An 18,448-nucleotide genomic window follows, 5' to 3' on the forward strand; every position below is an offset into this window, starting at 1 on the left:
GCCAAAAGAGGAAGACCAACTTCCAGGGTGCCTTTGGAGCCCCTGGATCAAGCCATATCTGAAACCTTTAGGTGCTTCAGTTTCATGATCCCAGATTTACCCTTTTGTGCCTGAGCCTGAGTTTGGTTTCTTCTCACATGTAACCAAAAAGACTCTTTCAGAGATTGACATCTGGAAGGTGGACTTAAGTTGATGTGGGGTGATGGATGGCAGCAGGGACCTTGCCATCCTGGCCTCAGAGGCTCGTGGCCCAGCTCTGTGGTGGGAAAGGCGCCTGTGGGACTGACTGTCAGGACTGTGCCTCTAGAGGGTGGGCAGAAAGAGCCTGGATGGTGGGGGCAGGCCAGGAAGACAAGCCCTCCATCCAAGATGCCCCTTTGAAAATGGGGAAGAACTCAGGTCTTGCTCCGCAGGCTGGGCCCGTGCTCAGCTCTTAAACCTTCAAAACGCTCCCCATGAGCACCCACCTGCTTCATGTCCATCTAGGAAGAGGCCTGAGCGGGAAGGCGGGGTGTCTGAATCCATTTCCTGGGGGACGAATGGGGGTCTTGTGGGTATGCTCTGCCCCCAGAGGGGACTGAAGTAGGAATGGGATGGAGAGGATACTGGGCTCCCATTGGAGGGTGGACTGTTTCTGCCCGGGGTCCGCGTCTTCCACGATGCCCTGCAGGTAAGCAAACATATGCCCCCTCCAATTGGCTGGACAGCGATGACCTATGAGATTCACAGGACATCTGAGAACGGAGCGAGACCATTCTGTCTGTCCTGCTGTCCAGTCCCCAGGCCAGAGACGTGGATGTCTTAGGCCTGACTGCAGAACTCCTACAAAACCCGACGCATACGGCCCTTCTTGCAAGAAGACCTCCTGAGGTTCTGTGGTAAAGACTGCCATCCGGCCCTCTGTTACTGCTCTCTCACTGGGCCCAGGCCATCTTCCCTGAGGAGACAGGCCCCATGGGGACGGGTCCTGGGACTGAGGACTCTGGGATTTGGTGGCTGACACTGCTTTCCCTGCCTGCAGTAGATGCCTGACGGTCCCCATCCCCTGGGGCTCCCCTGGGAGGCAGAGTCAGAAGGGGACGCCTGGGGGGCTCAGACAGTTAAGCGTCTGCCTTCGGCTCATGTCATGTTCTCAGGGTCCTGGGATCATGACTTGAGCCGGAGGCAGCCGCTTAACGACTGAGCCACCCAGGCGACCCTCCGTCCCTCGGGCCTGGCACGGGGTGGGCACCACGGGACTCTCCCAGAGCCGGCACAAGCTGCGCTCACACTCTGCCTGGCATCCATCGCTGCTGGGCCTGCAGTGCTCTGGGAGACGTGGAGTTTTAAGGGCTCACGCATCTGGGTTGGCATCAGGGACTCCAGGTCCCCGGCATTCTGCCACATGAATATTGTAGGATGCCCACTAACCAAGACTGGGGAGGGTCCTCTGCCAGTCCTGCCTCTGTTACTGAAAATTTTTTTTAAAAGATTTAAGTATTTTATTTTTTAAAGATTTTATTTATTTATTTGGGAGAGTCGGAGATATCAAGAGAGAGATGACTGGGGAGAGGGAGAGGCAGGCTCCCCACCAAGCAGGGAGCCCAACCTGGGGCTCGATCCCAGTACCCTGGGATCATGACCTGAGCCGAAGGCAGATGCTTAACCGATTGAGCCACCCAGGCGCCCCCTATTTATTTTAGAGAAAGGGAGAGAGAGCAGGGGGAGGGGCAGAGGGAGAGGAAGAGGGAGCAGCAGACTCCCCACTGAGCCCGGTGCCCGACGCAGGGCTCGATCACATGACCCCTGAGACCACGACCTGTGCTGAAATCCGACGGATGCTCAACCAACTGAGCCACCCAGGCGCCCCAGTTACTGAAAACTTTTGGCTCCTGGAGCTCCCCCAGCCCAAGCCTGGTTGAGCAGTAATGCTGGATGTCAGCCCCTCAGCTTCCCACCAGAAGGCCACGTGAGGCTCCGGGTGGAGAGGGAACCCTCTGGACAGACAAGCGTTCACACCCTGCTTGGGTAAGTCCCTTTCCCGGAACTTCGATTTTTAACTCTGGAAAATGGAAGAACACGTTTTCGGTGACAGCTGAGTGAGCTCAGGAGTGTTAAGCAGTTGGACGCAGCAGACATCATAAATGTTTATTACACTGAGATACAGACTTAGGCAGGACCTGCTTCCAGGGGATGGGCTGAGATCCGGGCTCAGAGCCGGTGGTCCCTGAGGAGGTTCTGGGACGGCTTCCCGGAGGAGGCGCCATCAGAGCTGGGTCTCAGAGGCTGAGGCACTCGCCAAAGCTACCCCAGGAGGCGGTAAAAGCAGGAGCTAAAGCCGGGAGGTAGGAGGAGAGGCGAGGGCAGGTGGGACCGCCACCTCTCTGCCTGTCTGCCAGGGCCCTCAGAAGTACACAGAGCCCTCGAAGTCTCCTTGCTCATCGAACTTCTGGATCTGCATCTTGAGGTGCCTCAATTTGCCCTTCAGGTAGTGGCAGCGAGCCTGCTTGTCCAGGAAGCTGGGGTCCTGGGCAGGGCAAGACCCAGGAAAGTCCTTGTGGTACTTTGGCCTTTGGCCCTCAGCGGCTCAACCCTTTGCCTCTTTCTCTCTGGGCCTCAGTTTTCTTTCCGTGAAACTGGGCACACTGAGCCTCATGGGAGGGTCAGGCGTGCAAAGGCCAGCCTGTGGGACTCAGGGGACACGACTCACCGTCTGCTTCTTCTCAAATTCCCTCCAGACACGGGCGGCAACTTGGGCTTCCTTCTGCAAGTGGAGAAGGGGGTGGGGGGCTCAGAGAATGCTGAACCCAAGGAGGCATGGGGAAACTGAGGCTCAGATAGACAAAGTGACCTATCTAGTGAGGACTTCAAGGGCTGACCTTGACCCCTATACTGTGGTGCCCACCCAGCCTAGAGGAGGAAGGGGCCCAGAGACCTGGACCCAGAGGGGGTCCCAGAGGCCAGGGTCCACCACCTGGAAGGGCTGTGGGGCAGGGGTTTCTGCCGGGGCTGACCTGGCTTCGCGGCCTGGGCAGTGAGTTCAGCAAGGTCTCCAGCTGCTGGAGCTTTGCCAGTGCAGAGCCCACCTCCTGCTGGAGCTCCACGAACTCTGTGTACTGGTCCTGGAACACTGCAGCATAGCGGCTCCGTTCCCTCTCACTGCTCACTTGTGGGTACTTACTGCGGGTTTAAAGTGGAGCAGAGTGTGAATGGAAAGAACTCGTCCCTTTCCCCCAATCAGTTTAATTTGTTCTTCTTTGCCCATGTGGGACTCCCTGCCCCAAACTCCTTTTCTCGTTTTATTATTTAGTAAACTCCTATTCATTTGTCAAAGCCCCGTCCTCAGTGCCCCTTCCCTGTTCCCAGGCATCAGGAACAACGTGGGGGACACTCACAGCTCATAGTCGGGCACTGGGTGGGCCCTTGGCATATGCCCCCTGGGGATGGCTTCAATAGGCTTCCTGGTGCTCAAGAGGGCCCGGGAGGGCAGCTCATCCTCAAATACAATCTTCTTGGGCCTTGCGCTGTGCGCTCCTGGTTGACCCTCGCGCAAAGCGCGGGGGGCGCTGGTTTCCGGGCCTGGAGGCACCAACCGCTGCGGGTGCCGCAGGAATTATGGTTTGGAGTTAACCAGGGTATGGGGAAGGCAGGATCCCTCAAACTGGGGGGAATGATCTTTTGCCTAGGCTCGGCCTGGGGACCCTCCACCCGTTCGGACTCACCGGGGGCCCAGGGCCAGGCGGGCGGGTCTGCAGGTCCCCCCGGTAGCCGCGGGTCTTTGAGGACTCCCGGGTGGGCATCGGCCTCAGGGAGGCGCCGCTCGGGCATCCCCGGGGCAGCGGGCGGGTCCTGCGGGGGGCGCCGTGGCCCCCGCGTGGCGGGGGAGGTCGGCGGGCCGCCTGTGGGCACCAGAGAAAGGCGCGCCTGGAGGCGGGGAAGCCTGGAGGGCCCACCGGGAGGCGGAGCCCGGAGCGGCCAACTCTCCGCCGACTGGCGAGAGCGCTAGCTCCGCCGCTATTTGCATAGACGCACTCGATTGGCTCTCAGAGCAGCCCGCCCCTGGCTGCGTGACCCGGAAAGGCGCGACGCCCGTGACGCCACCGCGTATCCTGGGTGGGCCCGCCTCCAGTTAACCCCCGCGCTGCTGCAGCCTCGCCTGCGCGGCTGGAGCGCGTGAAGCCCACGGACACCGCCCCCGAGAAGTCCCCCGGAACCTCCGCCCCAGCTGCGGGCCGCACGGACCGCTCCGGTCCGGGGTTACCTGTCCCAGCGTCCGGCTCTCCGAGCCTGGGTCCGCTCCCGGAGAGGCGCCTGAGTCAGTGTTGTGCATTAACTTCAAAGGCTGGATCCAACGGGCGGGGTCGCTCCACAGGGCGGGGCGGGGCCTAGAGAAATTGGGCGGGGTTGGCGGTGAGGGGGCGGGACCCAGCGTTAAGGGAAGCGGGTCCACTTTTTTTTTTCTTTTTTTAAAGATTTTATTTATTTGAGAGAGAGAATGAGAGAGAGAGAGAGAGCATTAGATGGGGGAGGGTCAGAGGAAGAAGCAGACTCCCCGCTGAGCGGGGAGCCCGATGCGGGACTCGATTCCGGGACTCCAGGATCATGACCTGAGCCGAAGGCAGTCGCTTAACCCACTGAGCCACCCAGGCGCCCCAAGCCGGTCCACTTTTGAAGCGCCCCAGGTTCGAGTCCAACAGAGACCGGACCTGTTTGTTGGGTGTTTGGAGCTGGTGACTCACCTTCTCTGACCCTCGGGTTTTTTGGCCTGAAAAACCGGTGGTTTTGGCAAACTTGTACTTATTTATTTACTCAGCAATTAAATTTTAAAAATATTTCCTTAATCACTAGATTATTATACTCTGAGCAGCTGTGAGAGAAATACTGGTTTCCCCACAGCTTTTGAAACTCCGGTGCTATCACGGTTTCCCACAAGTGTATCTTCAAAGTTTTAAGTCTTGACTAACCTGGTGAGAGAAAAAGTTCAGAAATGATTTGTCTTTCTTTTCCTGCACATTTTTTTTTCTTGTTGATTTTTGGGAGCTCTTTGTATACCAAGGATGTAGTTTAACCAAGTAGTGTATCTTCTTTTACTATTATAGGTGAGATCGTCCAATACATTTTGCAGGCTTTTTTTTTTTTCCCCATGTAGGAAACTAAATTAAATCCCTTGCTGTTTTACTGAATTCTCTGGTTGAAATAGCTTTTTAAAGTTAATTTGGGTTTTTCATATAGAATAAGTCATATCATCTGCAAATAACTTTGCCTTTCTCATTTCTCAGTCAAATCTCTTCTTTCTTGTCTAGTTGTATTGACCAGCACTTCCAGACAATGTTAAATCTTCGGGGGAGTTGGGTGGACTGTGGACATTCCCCTCCACCTCCCTCTCTTTGATGGCAGAATTGCCAGTATTTGCTCATTGAATTCAATGCTCTTTGGCTTGAGATTTTGCAGTTAAATGAGGAAAATATCTGTCTTTGCTAATTGTTTACTGAGAGATGTTGAGCAATGGATACTGAACAGTACAATGTACCATTTCACCCTACGATTTTGTTTCCCGATGCATTAATGTGGCTATTAACAAACTCCTATTGAACCATCTCTGCATCTTAAGCTTGTGTTCCCTCTCTAGCTGTGTCTCTTTCTGTCAAATAAATAAATAAAATCTTAAAAAAAAAAGAGTTGCATGCTCTACTGACTGAGCCAGCCAGGTGCCCCTCAAGATGTATTTTTTAAAAGTTGCCATTAGAGCTCATAAAAAGCTTTACTTGGTGTTTTTACACCTGTGTTGATCGGGGTCCACTTGGGCACTTCCATGCCTGTCCCCAGAGTGCCCACTCACACTCCCATGGGTCTGGGACAAACACCCTTGTGCACCTGTCACCTGCCCAGCCTCCCTCACTGAGCTCCCTTGATCACCCCCTTCACAGGCTTTGCTTTCAACGCCTGGGGTGAGAGCAGAGCCCAGGACCAATGGTTCTCCTGGGACTCCCACTCTATGACCCCTTCCAGGGTCCCTACTCGGGAGGGGGTAGTGCCCCCCCCGCCCCCCCCCCCCCAGTTCTCATCTGAAATGATCAGGCTATGACCTTGGCAGGGCAGAGTTTCCACAGACCCTCATGTGTTTGTTGAATGACTTGCTGAAGCCTCTAGTTTCCGGAGAGCTCAGGTCGTGGCTGGACTAAGTCTTATCTCTGAACTATCATCTTCAGTTTCAAGGAAGGCCCAGCCCTGATGCTCCCTCCTCCAGGCTGACCTCCAGACATAGCCCCATTTCTCCCCCACCCTCCAGCCTCACCCCAACCGCAAAGCGCTGAAGGCACTGTGTTTGGCTCTGACTCTTCCAGCCTGCGGGCTCCTGCGGCTTCTTGGGGCCTGGCCTTTTCCGGTGTGGGGTGGGTACTCAGGGGGGAACTGAAGGGGGAGGTCACTGGGTCACCACCCCGCCCAGACTGACCTTCCTCTCCTGCTCATGCGCTTTCTGTGGCTCTCAGGAACCTCCAAAGACCCTCCCATATTGTTGCCCAGCCCAAAGGGCAGCCCTGGACACGGGTGGAGGGCAGACAGAGGGCAGACAGGGTGGGCCGGGACAGGTCTTTATTTGAGTTTGGGCATGATGCGGATGAAAAGGATCATGCTGATGAAGATGAAGCAGACGATGATAAGCATGGCCCAGAGCAGCCAGTTGACAGACTTCTGTGTGTGCTGCTCCAGCCGCTCGGATTCTGTCTTCAGCTTCTCCAGGTTCTGGTCAGCCATCTTGAGGGAGTGTGACAGGGTCTGTGGGTGAGGTAGGGAGAGTGTCAACCCGACTGCGGTCAAGTGTGGTGTCTCCCCGCCACCTGGGGGCAAGTCTGCTCCTCTAGGCCCTGCTGGTACTGTCCCCTCTGCTGGGAATTCTGTTTGTGCCTACTACCAAACTTCTATTATCCAACAAAGCCCTGGCCACAGTGCCCTTCTGCTGGGAAGCCTTCTCTGATGTCCCAGGGCAGAGGTTGGAAAGTTCCCACAGTCCTCACACCTGGTTGTCCTTCTTAATGACGCTCTGGGCGGCCAGTGTGTTGGTCTTGAGGCTCCGGGCCAGGCCTAGCATCTCCTCCGCGAGCTTCTCCTGGAGGTTCTGATGTCGCTGCAGGACGAGGTCCAGCTCGGCTGCCGACTGTTTCTCATCCCCTGGTCTGGGCCCTGTCACCCCGCTGACCTCATACATAGGTGGACAAGTGGGCATGAGACGGGGTGGGGGAGGGGAAGAAACCAACATGTTCCCAAGGAACCCAGAGGTTATGGCTCCAGCCACTGCCCTGCTTGGGGCTCCGTTTCCCCTTTTTTACTTTGGCTTTTAGGAAGAGCATCCCCAGAAGTGGCTTCTGATCAGTAGTTTAGATGCTTGTGGAGGCCCTCATGGTTTGGGCCTTCAGTGGCCCAAGGTTTGTCCAGCCGCCCGCCCTCCTCACACCCCAGGGCCACCCAAGGGCTGAAGACACTTACGTTCTCTTCCTCACATCCAGCTGGGGCTCTGGAAGTGAAAAAGCCAAGCAGGAAGAAGGAAAGGATTGGTTTCCTGTTTTCCGGCTTCCTGATCATTGCCTGTGATGTGTCTGCTATTCATAATGTCGTTGCCTGTCTAGTCAGCTGCCCAGTGAGCTCCTGATCATGCTTCAAAGCCCTCACTCAAAAGCCCTCTCTTTTAAGAAATTTTCCTCACCCCTATCTGGGCTCCCCCAGGCCCCACGTCCCTTCTGCTGGCCTAAACTTGGCCCCGTGGCCTGGGAGTTTCCAGCTTTATTTCCTCTGGGGGCCAGCTCCTCTGTCCTGGTACCCCCATCAGGCATAACTAGGTGACGCCCCTGGGGCTATGCTCCCTGGGCTGTGGAAGACCCTGGGGGAGTCAGGTGAAGGATGTGAGGCGGCATGACAGTTAAGCCTCAAGTCCTGTTTCATTCAGGGCGACTCACCTCCAGCAGAGTCCTATGGGAAAAAGAGAGAGGCATGAAGTCACCTATCTGTCCTGCCCCCCCAAAATGTCCTTTCTGCTCTCAGAACCCCCCCCCACACACACACACTCATTCAGGGACCAGGGCAAGTCCCATGACCTCTGGGCCTCAGTTTCTTCATATTTCGAAGGGTTTACCTGATCCACATAAAATGCTCAAGAAGACACATGCTGTCCCATTTTACAGATGGAAAAACTTGTCCATTTGTGGCAGGATGAGACACAGTCATCTATCTGTGGCAAACTTGCCTATCTGTTGCTCTGGGTCTTAACTATCTATACCATTTTTGCCTTGGACCAAACTCATACATCTAGCAAAGTCCTGGCTCCGCCTTTCTGTTGGGAAGCCGACTGATGGCCCAGGGCAGAGGCTGTTGGGACCCCTTGGGTCCCTGCACCTGCCAGCATTTGTTCTGGCCACATCCAGGCACGAAACTGTCCCTGACCAAAGGGTTCCCAGGGACCAGGGAGGTAGCCCTACCGTGCCTAGCAGCTCACTCCTCATTTCGCTGGTGTACCGAGCCCGCGACTGCAGATGCACCGTCTTGGTGGCAGGCACCCGCTCCCTGGCTGTGGTTGGTACACGGCCAGGGGCCAGAAACTGGTTGGCTAGGGCCTTCTCTGAGGCGGAGGTCTGCCAAAGAGGGAAAAGGGGTCACCAGAGGGATAGGTCCTGGGCAGGTGAGCGTGATGAGGGCTGAGGAAGTAGAGCAGGCCGGCTCACCAGCTTCTCTGCCTGCAGCATCCCCTTCAGGAAATCGACCTTGCGGGAATATTCATTGATCACCTCGGAGGCTGGTTTGCTGGAAGGCGAGAAGAGGAAAAAGAAAGGCTGCCCACTGTCCCCAGTTCCGGGAAGGGTCTCAGCAGGGGGCTGGAGCCTAGGGATTCCCCAACAGGGACCGGCCCTGGCCCCCGACTCCCATCCCAGATTTGAAGCCCCTGTGGCCGCCTACACTCACCTTGCCTGGGCTTTCAGGGCCTGCAGCATGTCCTCGAGGGCTCCCACGTACTGGGGAGGGAAAGTGGGGGTGTAAGCCTGGTCTGCCACACCCTCCCACTCCTCCGGGTCCTGCTCAAAGTGGGGTGGGGGTGGGGTGGGGGCTGGGGGCGGCAGGGCCACCAAAGGGGCGGGGCCAAAGAGGGGGCTGGGCCGAAAGGGGGAGGAGTCAGGGAGGCGGGGCTAGCTGAACTGTAGGGAATGGGGCGGGAGCTACAGGTGGACGTGGCGGAACCGGCCGGAAGGGGCGTGGTCAGAGCGGCCGTTGGGACTGGGGCGTAGGGCCTGGTGGTCGCTAGATGCGGAGGTCGCCGTCTGGGCATTGGGCTCTGCTTAACAATAAAGATTTCCCTCACCTTCTCCAGACGCCACTCGTCCGGGTCCCGCTTCTCCGCTGCCATCGCCTCGCAGCGGCACAGCAACCGCACCAGGTTCAGTTCCAGCCTCGACGCTGCCATCATCCCTCGGCGGTACCCTGCCCCTTCCGCCGGCGCCATCTTGGAGAAGGGCGGAAGTGCCCTCATTTGGGCTTCTTCCGGGTGCGTCCACCACTCGTTCGCGGTTGCGTCTTTGGGACGGAACTAATGTTTTGTTTCAAGGAGAGGCGCTTTCCTGTCTGTATTTACTCAGGGCTGAATCGCGTTTTCCCTTCTCAAGCGTCTTAACCCTTCCGGAAGGGTTAAAAGGACCGGTCCTTCGATGTCAGTCCCATGTGCAATACGTCCTCTGCTTATTCCTTTTCTCCTGCTCAAAATTCCTTCCCCACGCCCACTTCGGCTTGGGTTCTTCCCACGCTGAGCTCTTCCGTATCCAGGCAGCCTTCCCCGGTTCTTCCCAGGGTACGGGCCTGGGACTAAGGTATCCAAGGCTTAGGGGCCCACCGAAGTTTGTGGTTATGAGCTTCCGGGTCTGATTCTGACTCCACCCCCCGCAGTGGCCTTGAGGAGGCTTAACTTTTTGGGCCTGGTTCCTCCTTTGGAAAAGGGGTGGTGTGACAAAGCCTGCCTCGGGGTGGGGGGGGATATTGGCTAGCTCTGGGGGTGAGAGGTGGGGCAGGGTCACCCCTAACGCCCAGACCCCCATGGAGAGAGCCCCACCTGAGTCCCCAGTCAAGGCCCATCCTGCGACCTCCCCCCACCCCTAGGCCTGCGGAGGACAGGGTTAAGGACTGCAGCTTCAGAGGACTGGAGCCTGACTTGCGGCACTCATCCATCTTCCCACCCCTCACGTCACCTGTGTCCCGGTCACACGTGGGCCTGGTGTCCTCGCAAAATACTATGTAGCAGACTAAACCCAGGGATGAAGGGGGGCACTGGAGGCAGATGGGGCAGGCTCTGAATCCCAGCCCTACCCCATCCCAAATGTGTGGCCTCAGACAAGCCTCCCAACTCCCTCATGTGCTGTCTGGACTAGGGTTCTTCACTGCTCCCCCCACCCCGGCCCCATGGGTCCCACCTGCCAGCAGGTTCCCACAGCTGCCCATCTGATTGCAGCCTGAGAGCTGGGCTGAGAGAGGATAGTGGGCAGGGGGTGGCTTCCGGTTCCGTTGGGCCCACCAGGGACTGATCCTCTCAGAGGGAGACGGCCTTGTAGCTGACATTCAAGCCCTCGCTGGGGAGAGGCTGGGTGCTAAAACAGGGCAATGGGAGGCAGCTCCCAGGACAACAGGCTCTTTGCCAACCCCCCCCCTCCCATTTCCAGATCAATAAACAAGCACCTCCAGCAAATGCACCACTCTAGTGTGAGGAGCACATGTGAAATTCCAACAGCAATTGGCTGGAGGTTCAGGGCAGGTCCTCCCAGACAAGGGGCACAGCCCCCCGCCCTGCACCCCTCTTGGCTGAGGCCACAGGGTGGACCCCCACCTGCTAGCCCCGCGCTCCTCTAACAAACTCCAAACCCAGTCTGAGCAGGAACTGCACGCAAACACCTTTCAGGCACTTTTTATTTTGCACGGCTTGTGGGGCACCTGGGGCACCTCCCGTCCCAGACCTGTGGCTGTGTGTCTGAGGAGTGAGCCAAGCCTGAGAGAGGGGGAGCCCAACTCCGGAGATCCCCAGGCTGTCACTGTCGACCAGCAGGAATGTCCAACCCCAGGCCTTGCCCTCCCTGCCTGTGAGTGGTCCTGAGTCTCGGCTCCTGTTGGCCACACGGAGTGGGCAGTATGCTGAGGGTCGCCTCCTCTGGCCTCCCGAGTCCGGGGCATGGAGACAGAAGAGTGATGGCCACATTCAAGTCTCCCTGGGATGTGAGGTCTGTGGTGCTGCAGGTGGAGGCTGCCGACCACCTTGTGCCCTGACTCCAGCCACCAGCCTTGATTCCCAGAGAGGCTCCAACACTCCTTCAGATGCATGCCAGCCGGGCAAGAGGATGCGTCCGAGACACACCTGGGGCAGTCAGAGGCCCCAAGGGCCCAAATCCCGTGTGCAAGGCCCCGGCCCTCAGACCATGGGCCCCCCAGGCCGTCCTCAGTGCTGGTCTGAGCCCCCGACATGCGGCGGCCGTGCACGCTTTGCTCTGAAGGCTCAAGTCCGGGTTATAAGGGAGATGCAGGACGTTAATATAAAAGTTTGTACATACAAGTATAAAAAACAATTTGGTCTCTTGTTAAGGCTGTTACAGTTTAAAGTTATGTAAACCACGCACAAAGAAACAGTTACCATATAAAACAAAAAGGGAGGTGGGAGATGCCAGATGCCAGGCCGCCCACCATGATTTGGTGCTCTGGGTGGGCGCATCTACGTGGTGTGGGGGCTCAGCAAGGGCGGCCGGGCCTTGGCTGGCCTCTCCCTGCTTGGACTCTGCACTTGGGGCTGGCGCCCACCTCACATTGTCTTGGAGCTTTTCATTCGGGATCCTTCTCAGCCAAATGCTGGCTCTGCAGCTCAGTGCCCAGCTCTGGCACGGGCTGGTCCTCAGACTTGCAGGGACTCTGCACCGCGGGCCCTCAGCCGTTGGCCTGGCCCGAGGTGGGGGGCAGGCAGTAGGTCGGGGGGTCTGAGTACCTCCGCTTGGCCCCCGGAGGCCGGTCGTCCTCGTCCAGGGGCTCCCGCATGCCCTGCACGGGCAGGTGAGCGCTGGGTGTGATATACACAGAGTGTACCTGGTCCGGGCGGCGGGCAGGCGGCTCTCGGCGCCTCACTGGGGCAGCGGCCTCCGGGGCACCCGGTACCCGGCCGGGGAGGTGGGAGGGCAGGCCGGGTGGGAGCTTGATGTTGGCTGTGGGCATGATGGGGGTCCGCCGGGGGGTCTTCACTCTGACCGTCACGAAGGACGACGGCCTTCGTCGTGGAGGGGCGGCTGCCACAGGGAGGGGGCTCAGGGTGGGCGCGCCGGGGCTGGGGAGAACAGGCGCAGGGGGCCCTTTTGAGAGACAGACGGCAGGGTTACTGCAGCTTCGGGGCCAGTAGACGGACCCTTGCCCCAGGGCCTGCCGGTGGTGGAGGACATGGGAAGGAGAAAAGCAGACACTGCCTTAATACTGACCTTCTGAGGCCCCCCGCCCGGCCCGCTCTTCCAACAGGCTCTCAGTGCTGGCCGACGTTTCTGAGTCCAGGTTTTCCTCGTCGGAGCCCCGAGGGTCCAGCTCCGGCAGCCGGTAGGTGATGTCCTCCCTGGGGGGGGGGACGGGGTTGTGGTGTCCAAGGCTGTTCCCAAGGTGAAAGACCACCCAACAAGAGTGCCAGGCCAGCAGGGTACAGAACAGGCCTTCCTGGTCCTGGATGGGAGTCCCTGCCCTCAGCACCCCCAGCACCCATCTCCAAATCACACCTGGCCCAGAGACACTCTGGGGAGGATGGTGTCAGGCTGCTGAGGGAAGCCATCCACCTGGCCCTATACTGAGCTAGTGACAGGCTCCTGCCTCAGGGCCTTTGCAAGTGTTGGTCCCTCTGCCTGAGTGCTCTACCCTGTTCCTAAGACGAGGGAGGCCAAGTGGCCCAGGTCACACCTGTCCTCCTGGTATAATAAAAAAAAAAAAAATTATTTGACAGAGAGAGAGAGCACAGCCAGAGGGAGCGGCAGGCTCCCCGCAGAGCAGGGAGCCCGATGTGGGATCATGACCTGAGCCGAAGGCAGCCGCTTAACTGACTGAGGCACCCAGGCACCCCCTGTCCTGGCATAATGTTAGTGGCGTCCCTACACACTCACGTCTTGACTGGGTGACAGATTAATTGGTCACACTAGCTAAAACCATCTTGAAGACAAAGTTTGGGCATTACCCCTCTGCTGCCCCATTTTCCCCTGTGGACCACCATGGCTCCTGGGGGCCGAGTGGGGGTTTAAACAGAGCCCTAGGCTGCCTTTGAGGACAGCAGCCCCCCCATGAGATAGGTAGCAGACGACGGGAATGGGCCTAGCCTGTCAGCCTCCTCTAACAGCCGGGTCTGCTACACAGAGGGGCCTGGGGATGGGGGCCGGATGGCAGAGCCGAGGGCAGGAAGGGGACAGAGACACTTGCTTCTCCTCCTTGATGCACTGGATGCGCTCAATGAGGATCTCCTTCTCGCGGTCCTCGTCGCCGCTGGGGACTTCCTCTTCTGGAAGCACCCCCAGCTCCTCCGGGCCGCCAGCACTGCTTGCCCGGGACTTAGGGCTCTTGTTCTACGACAGAGAAGCGGCAGGTGTGGCTGGCCCCTCTGGGAGGGTGGGGCCGGTGCTCCCGGGAGGGGAGAGGGTGCTGTGAACAGCTCGGGGAGATAAAGGTTAGTTCTGATGTGGAAGGGTGGGCTTAGTGAGGCTGCTCCAGGGATCATGTGGGGACCGAGTGGCTGGTGCTTGGCTGATTAGTCATCCTCAGCGCAGGTGGTCAGCAGGCAGTGGGCCTCCCCCAGCATGCACTTCCAGAAGGTTAGGACAGGTTCAGTCTATCCTATGAGACCACGGGCACAAGGGGAACCCAGCATGCACCACACCCGGAGACATGCAGGGCGGCCTGCAGAACGTGTACATACCAGGACCCCCTCTTTGGGAGACGAAAACCCCAGTTTGAGAGGCCATGGCTGGGGAAGAGACGAACAGAGGGTGACCATACAGGGGCCATGACCACCACATGGGCACAGGTCACGGGCACCGAGCCACATCGGACTGCAGGGACAAGAACAGGGTCCTCCCGTGGAAGCCCAGGACCTGCCCCCCTAAGTCCCCACCCCCACTGCAGGGCCACTTCTGCGGTGGGGACTTTTCGCTGTAGAAGGGACAGAAGGATGACCTGAACCATCACCGAGTGGATGACAGGTCCCATGCTGCCCTTCGAGGGGCATTCGGCGTGAGGCTGAGCGAGGAAGGTGGTCATTTAGCTGATGTGGGGGAACTGGCCCTCAACCATGCACCCTTGGCTGGCCAAGGGCGTGCAAGGGGTGGAAAGGTGAGACCCCTCCCCCGCCCCCAAGCCCTGCCCACCGGCCACTCCCACCCCGCCTGCTCACAGTGTTCTGTCGCAGGAGGGAGAGCCTTCGGAAGGCAATGCTCTCCGCAGCTTCCAGCTGGTTGATCTCCTCCATCTTCACCTTGTACTTCCTCATCTGTTCCTTGATGAGCATCTCCACGCAGCTGTGGAGAAGGTGACCCAGTGTGACTGCCCGCAGGATGGCCAGCGTCAGGGTCTGGCGTCCAGAGGGCACTGGCCAGAGACTGGGGCCTGGGGGCTGAGACGGAGAGCCCGGGACCAGACAGGGCCACAGACGCAGCCATGGGCTGTGGCTCCCATCTCCGTGGCAGCGTGCTGTGTGACCTCGTGAGGCTCACTCCACCTTTCTGAGCCTGAGGCCCCGTCTCCACAAGCCTCCCGGTTTGAAGGAGGAAGCACAGCACCGTGGACAGAAGTGAGCCAGCCCCTCCCAGTCCCCCTGCAGGGCGGGGATTGCCCCGCCAAACACGGAAGCCTAGGGGCCCGCAGGAGCTCCGTGAGTGGTAAGCATGGGGGGCAGGCCCCTCAGCCCTGACAGAGAGGCAGTCACAACTCAGGGTTTTCCATCATCACAACCACACAAGAAAAAAGGGAGCAAAGAAAGTGCCGGAAGAGGCTGGAAGAAAATCTGTCAACACCACGTGGCTACGCGGGTGTGTCAGGGCCGCACAAGAAACCACCTAAGGTGACAGGTTCTTATTTTTATAGCTTGAAGCCTAAACAGTGTCCTCTTAGTCCCTGACGTCTGACGACTTTTGAGCTCATTTGAAGAACTCTGAAAACTTCTGAAGACGGTGCAGGGGGCAGAAGAGACCCCCAGACAGCTGCTTCTTTCCTGACAGCTTTCGCTGCTACCAGAGGCCAAGGATGTCAGGACGCTGGGCCCCCCATCTGCCCCTCGCCCTGCAACCGGAGAAGGCTTTCTCCTTTCCTCTGCGTTCTTCAGCCTCAAAAGCACTTGGCAGGGATGCCCTAGCTGCTGGAGGAGACGTAACGCGGGGGGCGGGCGGGGGGGGGTTGGCGCCCAGCACTCACGTGGTGACCTTGAGGACGTCCTTCATGCTGGTCAGCGGGTCCGAGTTGTCGGGGCAGCGCAGAAGGCAGGGTGCGAAGATGATGGCCAGGGCGCTGGGCGACATGCGGTTCACGTCCTCAAGCAGGGCCACCCTGCGTGGGGAGCGGCAGTTAGGGGTGGCCAGGGAGCACCCGGACCCGAGGCCCGAGCCTTGCGGTTGCCTCGGGGAAGGGGCCTGGAGGTGAGACAGGGGTGGAACCACCAGAGAAGGCCGGCCTGGGGCACACCGCGGCGGGGCTCTTGATGGGGACCCCCCCCACCCCACAGAGAGCAGACGGCAGGCACTTGCTTGACAAGGTGGAAGATGAGCCGCTCCAGCGAGTTGTGGTTGGCCTCAGGCAGGTGCTCCAGGACGGCGTAGATGGCGCCCAGCTGCTCCTGCTTCTCTGGCAGCTCTGGGGGAGCCCAGGGCATCAGCTCCCTGTAGGCCTGGCCCTCACACGTCCCCGGGGGCAGGGGTCGGGGGGGGCTGGGACGGGTGTGTGGCAAGGTGCAGGGCCACGGAGGGGTGCACCTGCGCCAGGCCAGCTGCTTGGAGCCCTGAGGTTCCTCAGCCATGCCTCCCCGCCTGGCCACCGTGTGTGGTGCCAGCCCCGACCGTGGCCACCCGCCTGCCCTTGCCGCTGCTGCGGTGGGACTCACCCACAGCTCGGAGGAAGTCACCGTACTGGGCGAAGGTCATGAGGGGCTCAGGCAGCTCTCGAAGCCACTGCTTGAGCACTCCGGTGATGGCATGGATGGGGAAGTTCTCCAGCTTGACGGCTGCGGGGTCTGCGGGCAGGCCGGGCGGGGGCTGGTGAGCGCAGGCAGGAACCCCCCGCCACGTGCCCACCCGCCCCCGACACCCACCTGTCTGCAGTGCCTGTCGTAGCTCCCGTGTGCGGTTGGCAGCGCCTGACTTGCGGTAGAGACCCTCGGTGTACAGGCCGTGCATCTCCACGTGTTCCAGAAGCTTCTCCAGCACGATGGGCACCGAGGCCTTGTCACTGGTCAGGCTGTCCACGCACACGCCAAAGTGGCCTGGCTCGGCACCTGGCTCGCTCTGCAACACCAGAGGTGGGGGTCAGGCCTCCCGTGTGGGCTCCCTCCCTCCCTGCAGGCGGCTGGGGGCGCCCGGCTGGGGAGGTGGGCTTGCTGGCCGCTGGGCTTCCTCAGGCCTGAGAGCAGCCACAGCTCCCTCAGGGGAGTTGGTCCTGCTCCTGCTGCAGCCCCAGCACTTGGGACCTGGCCTCCCTTGTGCAGAGCTGGAGGCTTCCCTCCACCTGGAGAAGGGAGGAGCAGGGCTGGGGGGGTCTGAGATGCACACATAAGCCCAGCCCTGCCTCGGGGGACCTCAAGGGGCTCTGATGACAGAACTGGGGGGTGCTCTGCTCTGGACCAGGCCCTCTTGTCGGCTCCCTGCTCCTACCTGACACCCAACCTTGGCCTCGCACCAAGGACACCCTCTCCTCCCCATCGCTTGGGATGGCCTCCCCCAGGTCTTCTGGAAAGTTCCGGGCCCCGGGGGGGTGCTCACCTTGCTCCCGCATGTGTAGGAACAATAGGTCTGAATCTTGTGTACACACTTCTTGTGGCAGGTCATCTTGCACACTAGGAGGTCATGGGGGGGTGTCACAGATGGTGCACAAGGGCCCCAGGTTCCCACCAACCGGCTTCTATTTTTTTTTTTTTAAGATTTTATTTATTTATTTATTTGACAGAGAGAGAGAGAGACAGCGAGAGCAGGAACACAAGCAGCGGGAGCGGGAGAGGGAGAAGCAGGCCTCCCGCGGAGCAGGGAGCCCGATGTGGGCCCCGATCCCAGGACCCTGGAATCATGACCTGAGCCGAAGGCAGACGCTTAACGACTGAGCCACCCAAGTGCCCCTCCACCAATGGGCTTCTAAACTTGAGACATATGAATTTCTACCCCAATTCCCAGGCAAGGAAGCCATGTGGGTAGACGTTCACAGCTGGTGACCGTCAGTGGCCTGAGTCTGGCCAATGGGACAGGAACAGGGGTTTGGGGGGTCATGCTTGAGAGAGAAAGCTAGCTGAGACCAAAAAGGAGGGGGCATCCAGTGTCCTTGTCTCAGGGCAGTGACAAGTGCCCGAGTATTTGTGATGGACACGGTGGGGATACACAGGGACTGAAGAGACAGCACATCCTGGGCGGAAGAGAGACAGGCCCGGCCGATCGTGGCAGGGACACACAACCGCCAGAGACCTGACTGACCGCGCCCAGGGCCAGACCCTCCTGCCCGCTGGGTGGGCCCGGGCTGCGTCTGTGTCCCAGGGTTCCTCTGGGGCAGACTGGCCTTGCCTGCTCCATGGGGGAGGGACTCCGGGGGTCTAGGGAGGCGTTGGCAGATCAGGCAGCAGGAACAGTGTGCACGTAAGCTGGGAGGGAGGACATGGGGTAACCTGCCGAGGTGGGCATGTGGAGGGCAGGCGGCAGAGGTGGTGGGGGGTCCTCGGGGCCGGCTGAGAATCGGCATCTGCCCCAGGGTGACAATGGGAGGACTGAGTGGGTGAGGCGTGGCCAGGGCAGTGTTCCAGAAAGATCCACCCTGTGGCTCGAGTGGAGGCCCTGGTGCACACTGAGGGGTTGGGGACGTGGTGGGGGAGGAGGCAGTGTCATGGAGCATCAGGGGGCATGGTGGGAGGGCCAGGAGCACTCACCGCTGCAGAGCAGGGCCTTGTCCATGAGCCAGATGTAGGAGAGGCACTGCTCACACGACTGCGGGATGCTCACCTGGTAGCTGACGAACACGTGCCCATTGTGCTGCTGGACCTGGGGGGCCGGGGGGAGGGCGCTGAGCGGCCAGGGCACACCCCCCCGCACTCTCACCGCGAGGCTGCCCAGCCTGAACGGGCCGAGGTTCACGTTCACGAGCAGGGCTCCCTAGGGCTGGGCGGGAAAACACGCTCCCACACGCGCACGCGCAAATACTCACAGCGCGATCCTGCTTCCGCTTCTTCTTCTGAGCTTTGCTCTGCTGTGAGGGAGCGCACAGG

General features: G+C 59.5%; 3 protein-coding genes across 3 annotated transcripts in view; all 3 read right to left on the bottom strand.

The window, feature by feature from the left end:
• Window positions 1–2,042: 2,042 nt before the first annotated feature.
• On the bottom strand, window positions 2,043–4,310 carry OCEL1 (occludin/ELL domain containing 1). Its single transcript, XM_021683149.1, has 6 exons — window positions 4,241–4,310; window positions 3,702–3,878; window positions 3,375–3,574; window positions 2,994–3,159; window positions 2,690–2,743; window positions 2,043–2,506 (listed from the first exon to the last, which is right to left on the bottom strand). The coding sequence occupies exons 1-6, from the start codon at window positions 4,307–4,309 to the stop codon at window positions 2,384–2,386; spliced, it is 789 nt and encodes a 262-aa protein (XP_021538824.1). The 5' UTR covers window position 4,310; the 3' UTR covers window positions 2,043–2,383.
• A 1,992-nt stretch (window positions 4,311–6,302) lies between these two features.
• Window positions 6,303–9,521, bottom strand: USE1 (unconventional SNARE in the ER 1). Its single transcript, XM_021683150.1, has 8 exons — window positions 9,326–9,521; window positions 8,932–8,981; window positions 8,694–8,772; window positions 8,451–8,603; window positions 7,932–7,944; window positions 7,465–7,492; window positions 6,998–7,172; window positions 6,303–6,756 (listed from the first exon to the last, which is right to left on the bottom strand). Exons 1-8 carry the CDS (start codon window positions 9,491–9,493, stop codon window positions 6,574–6,576), a joined length of 849 nt encoding a protein of 282 aa, XP_021538825.1. The 5' UTR covers window positions 9,494–9,521; the 3' UTR covers window positions 6,303–6,573.
• A 1,373-nt stretch (window positions 9,522–10,894) lies between these two features.
• MYO9B (myosin IXB) overlaps window positions 10,895–18,448 on the bottom strand; it is a 75,828-nt gene continuing 68,274 nt past the window's right edge. The window contains exons 30-41 of the mRNA XM_044921969.1: window positions 18,388–18,429; window positions 18,113–18,224; window positions 16,968–17,041; window positions 16,301–16,493; window positions 16,094–16,222; window positions 15,741–15,846; window positions 15,412–15,543; window positions 14,396–14,519; window positions 13,922–13,969; window positions 13,425–13,571; window positions 12,456–12,579; window positions 10,895–12,332 (exon numbers count right to left, since the gene is read on the bottom strand). Of these exons, the coding sequence (XP_044777904.1) occupies window positions 11,917–12,332; window positions 12,456–12,579; window positions 13,425–13,571; window positions 13,922–13,969; window positions 14,396–14,519; window positions 15,412–15,543; window positions 15,741–15,846; window positions 16,094–16,222; window positions 16,301–16,493; window positions 16,968–17,041; window positions 18,113–18,224; window positions 18,388–18,429 (1,647 nt within the window). The 3' untranslated portion in view covers window positions 10,895–11,916. The remainder of the gene's footprint in view (window positions 12,333–12,455; window positions 12,580–13,424; window positions 13,572–13,921; window positions 13,970–14,395; window positions 14,520–15,411; window positions 15,544–15,740; window positions 15,847–16,093; window positions 16,223–16,300; window positions 16,494–16,967; window positions 17,042–18,112; window positions 18,225–18,387; window positions 18,430–18,448) is intronic.

Source organism: Neomonachus schauinslandi, chromosome 1 (assembly GCF_002201575.2).
Source record: "Neomonachus schauinslandi chromosome 1, ASM220157v2, whole genome shotgun sequence".
NCBI classification, from domain to species: domain Eukaryota; kingdom Metazoa; phylum Chordata; class Mammalia; order Carnivora; family Phocidae; genus Neomonachus; species Neomonachus schauinslandi.

What these genes read in the sequence shown, in the direction of transcription:
- OCEL1 (XM_021683149.1), bottom strand. Translation starts at nt 4,309, where the DNA reads ATGCACAACACTGACTCAGGCGCCTCTCCGGGAGCGGACCCAGGCTCG. An exon ending in AGAGCCGGACGCTGGGACAG is followed by an intron (nt 3,879 to 4,240) that starts GTAACCCCGGAC and finishes TGGTGCCCACAG; the next exon opens with GCGGCCCGCCGACCTCCCCC. An exon ending in CCAGTGCCCGACTATGAGCT is followed by an intron (nt 3,160 to 3,374) that starts GTGAGTGTCCCC and finishes TTAAACCCGCAG; the next exon opens with TAAGTACCCACAAGTGAGCA.
- USE1 (XM_021683150.1), bottom strand. Translation starts at nt 9,493, where the DNA reads ATGAGGGCACTTCCGCCCTTCTCCAAGATGGCGCCGGCGGAAGGGGCA. An exon ending in ACGAGTGGCGTCTGGAGAAG is followed by an intron (nt 8,982 to 9,325) that starts GTGAGGGAAATC and finishes TTCCCTCCCCAG; the next exon opens with TACGTGGGAGCCCTCGAGGA. An exon ending in TCATTAAGAAGGACAACCAG is followed by an intron (nt 6,757 to 6,997) that starts GTGTGAGGACTG and finishes CCTCACCCACAG; the next exon opens with ACCCTGTCACACTCCCTCAA.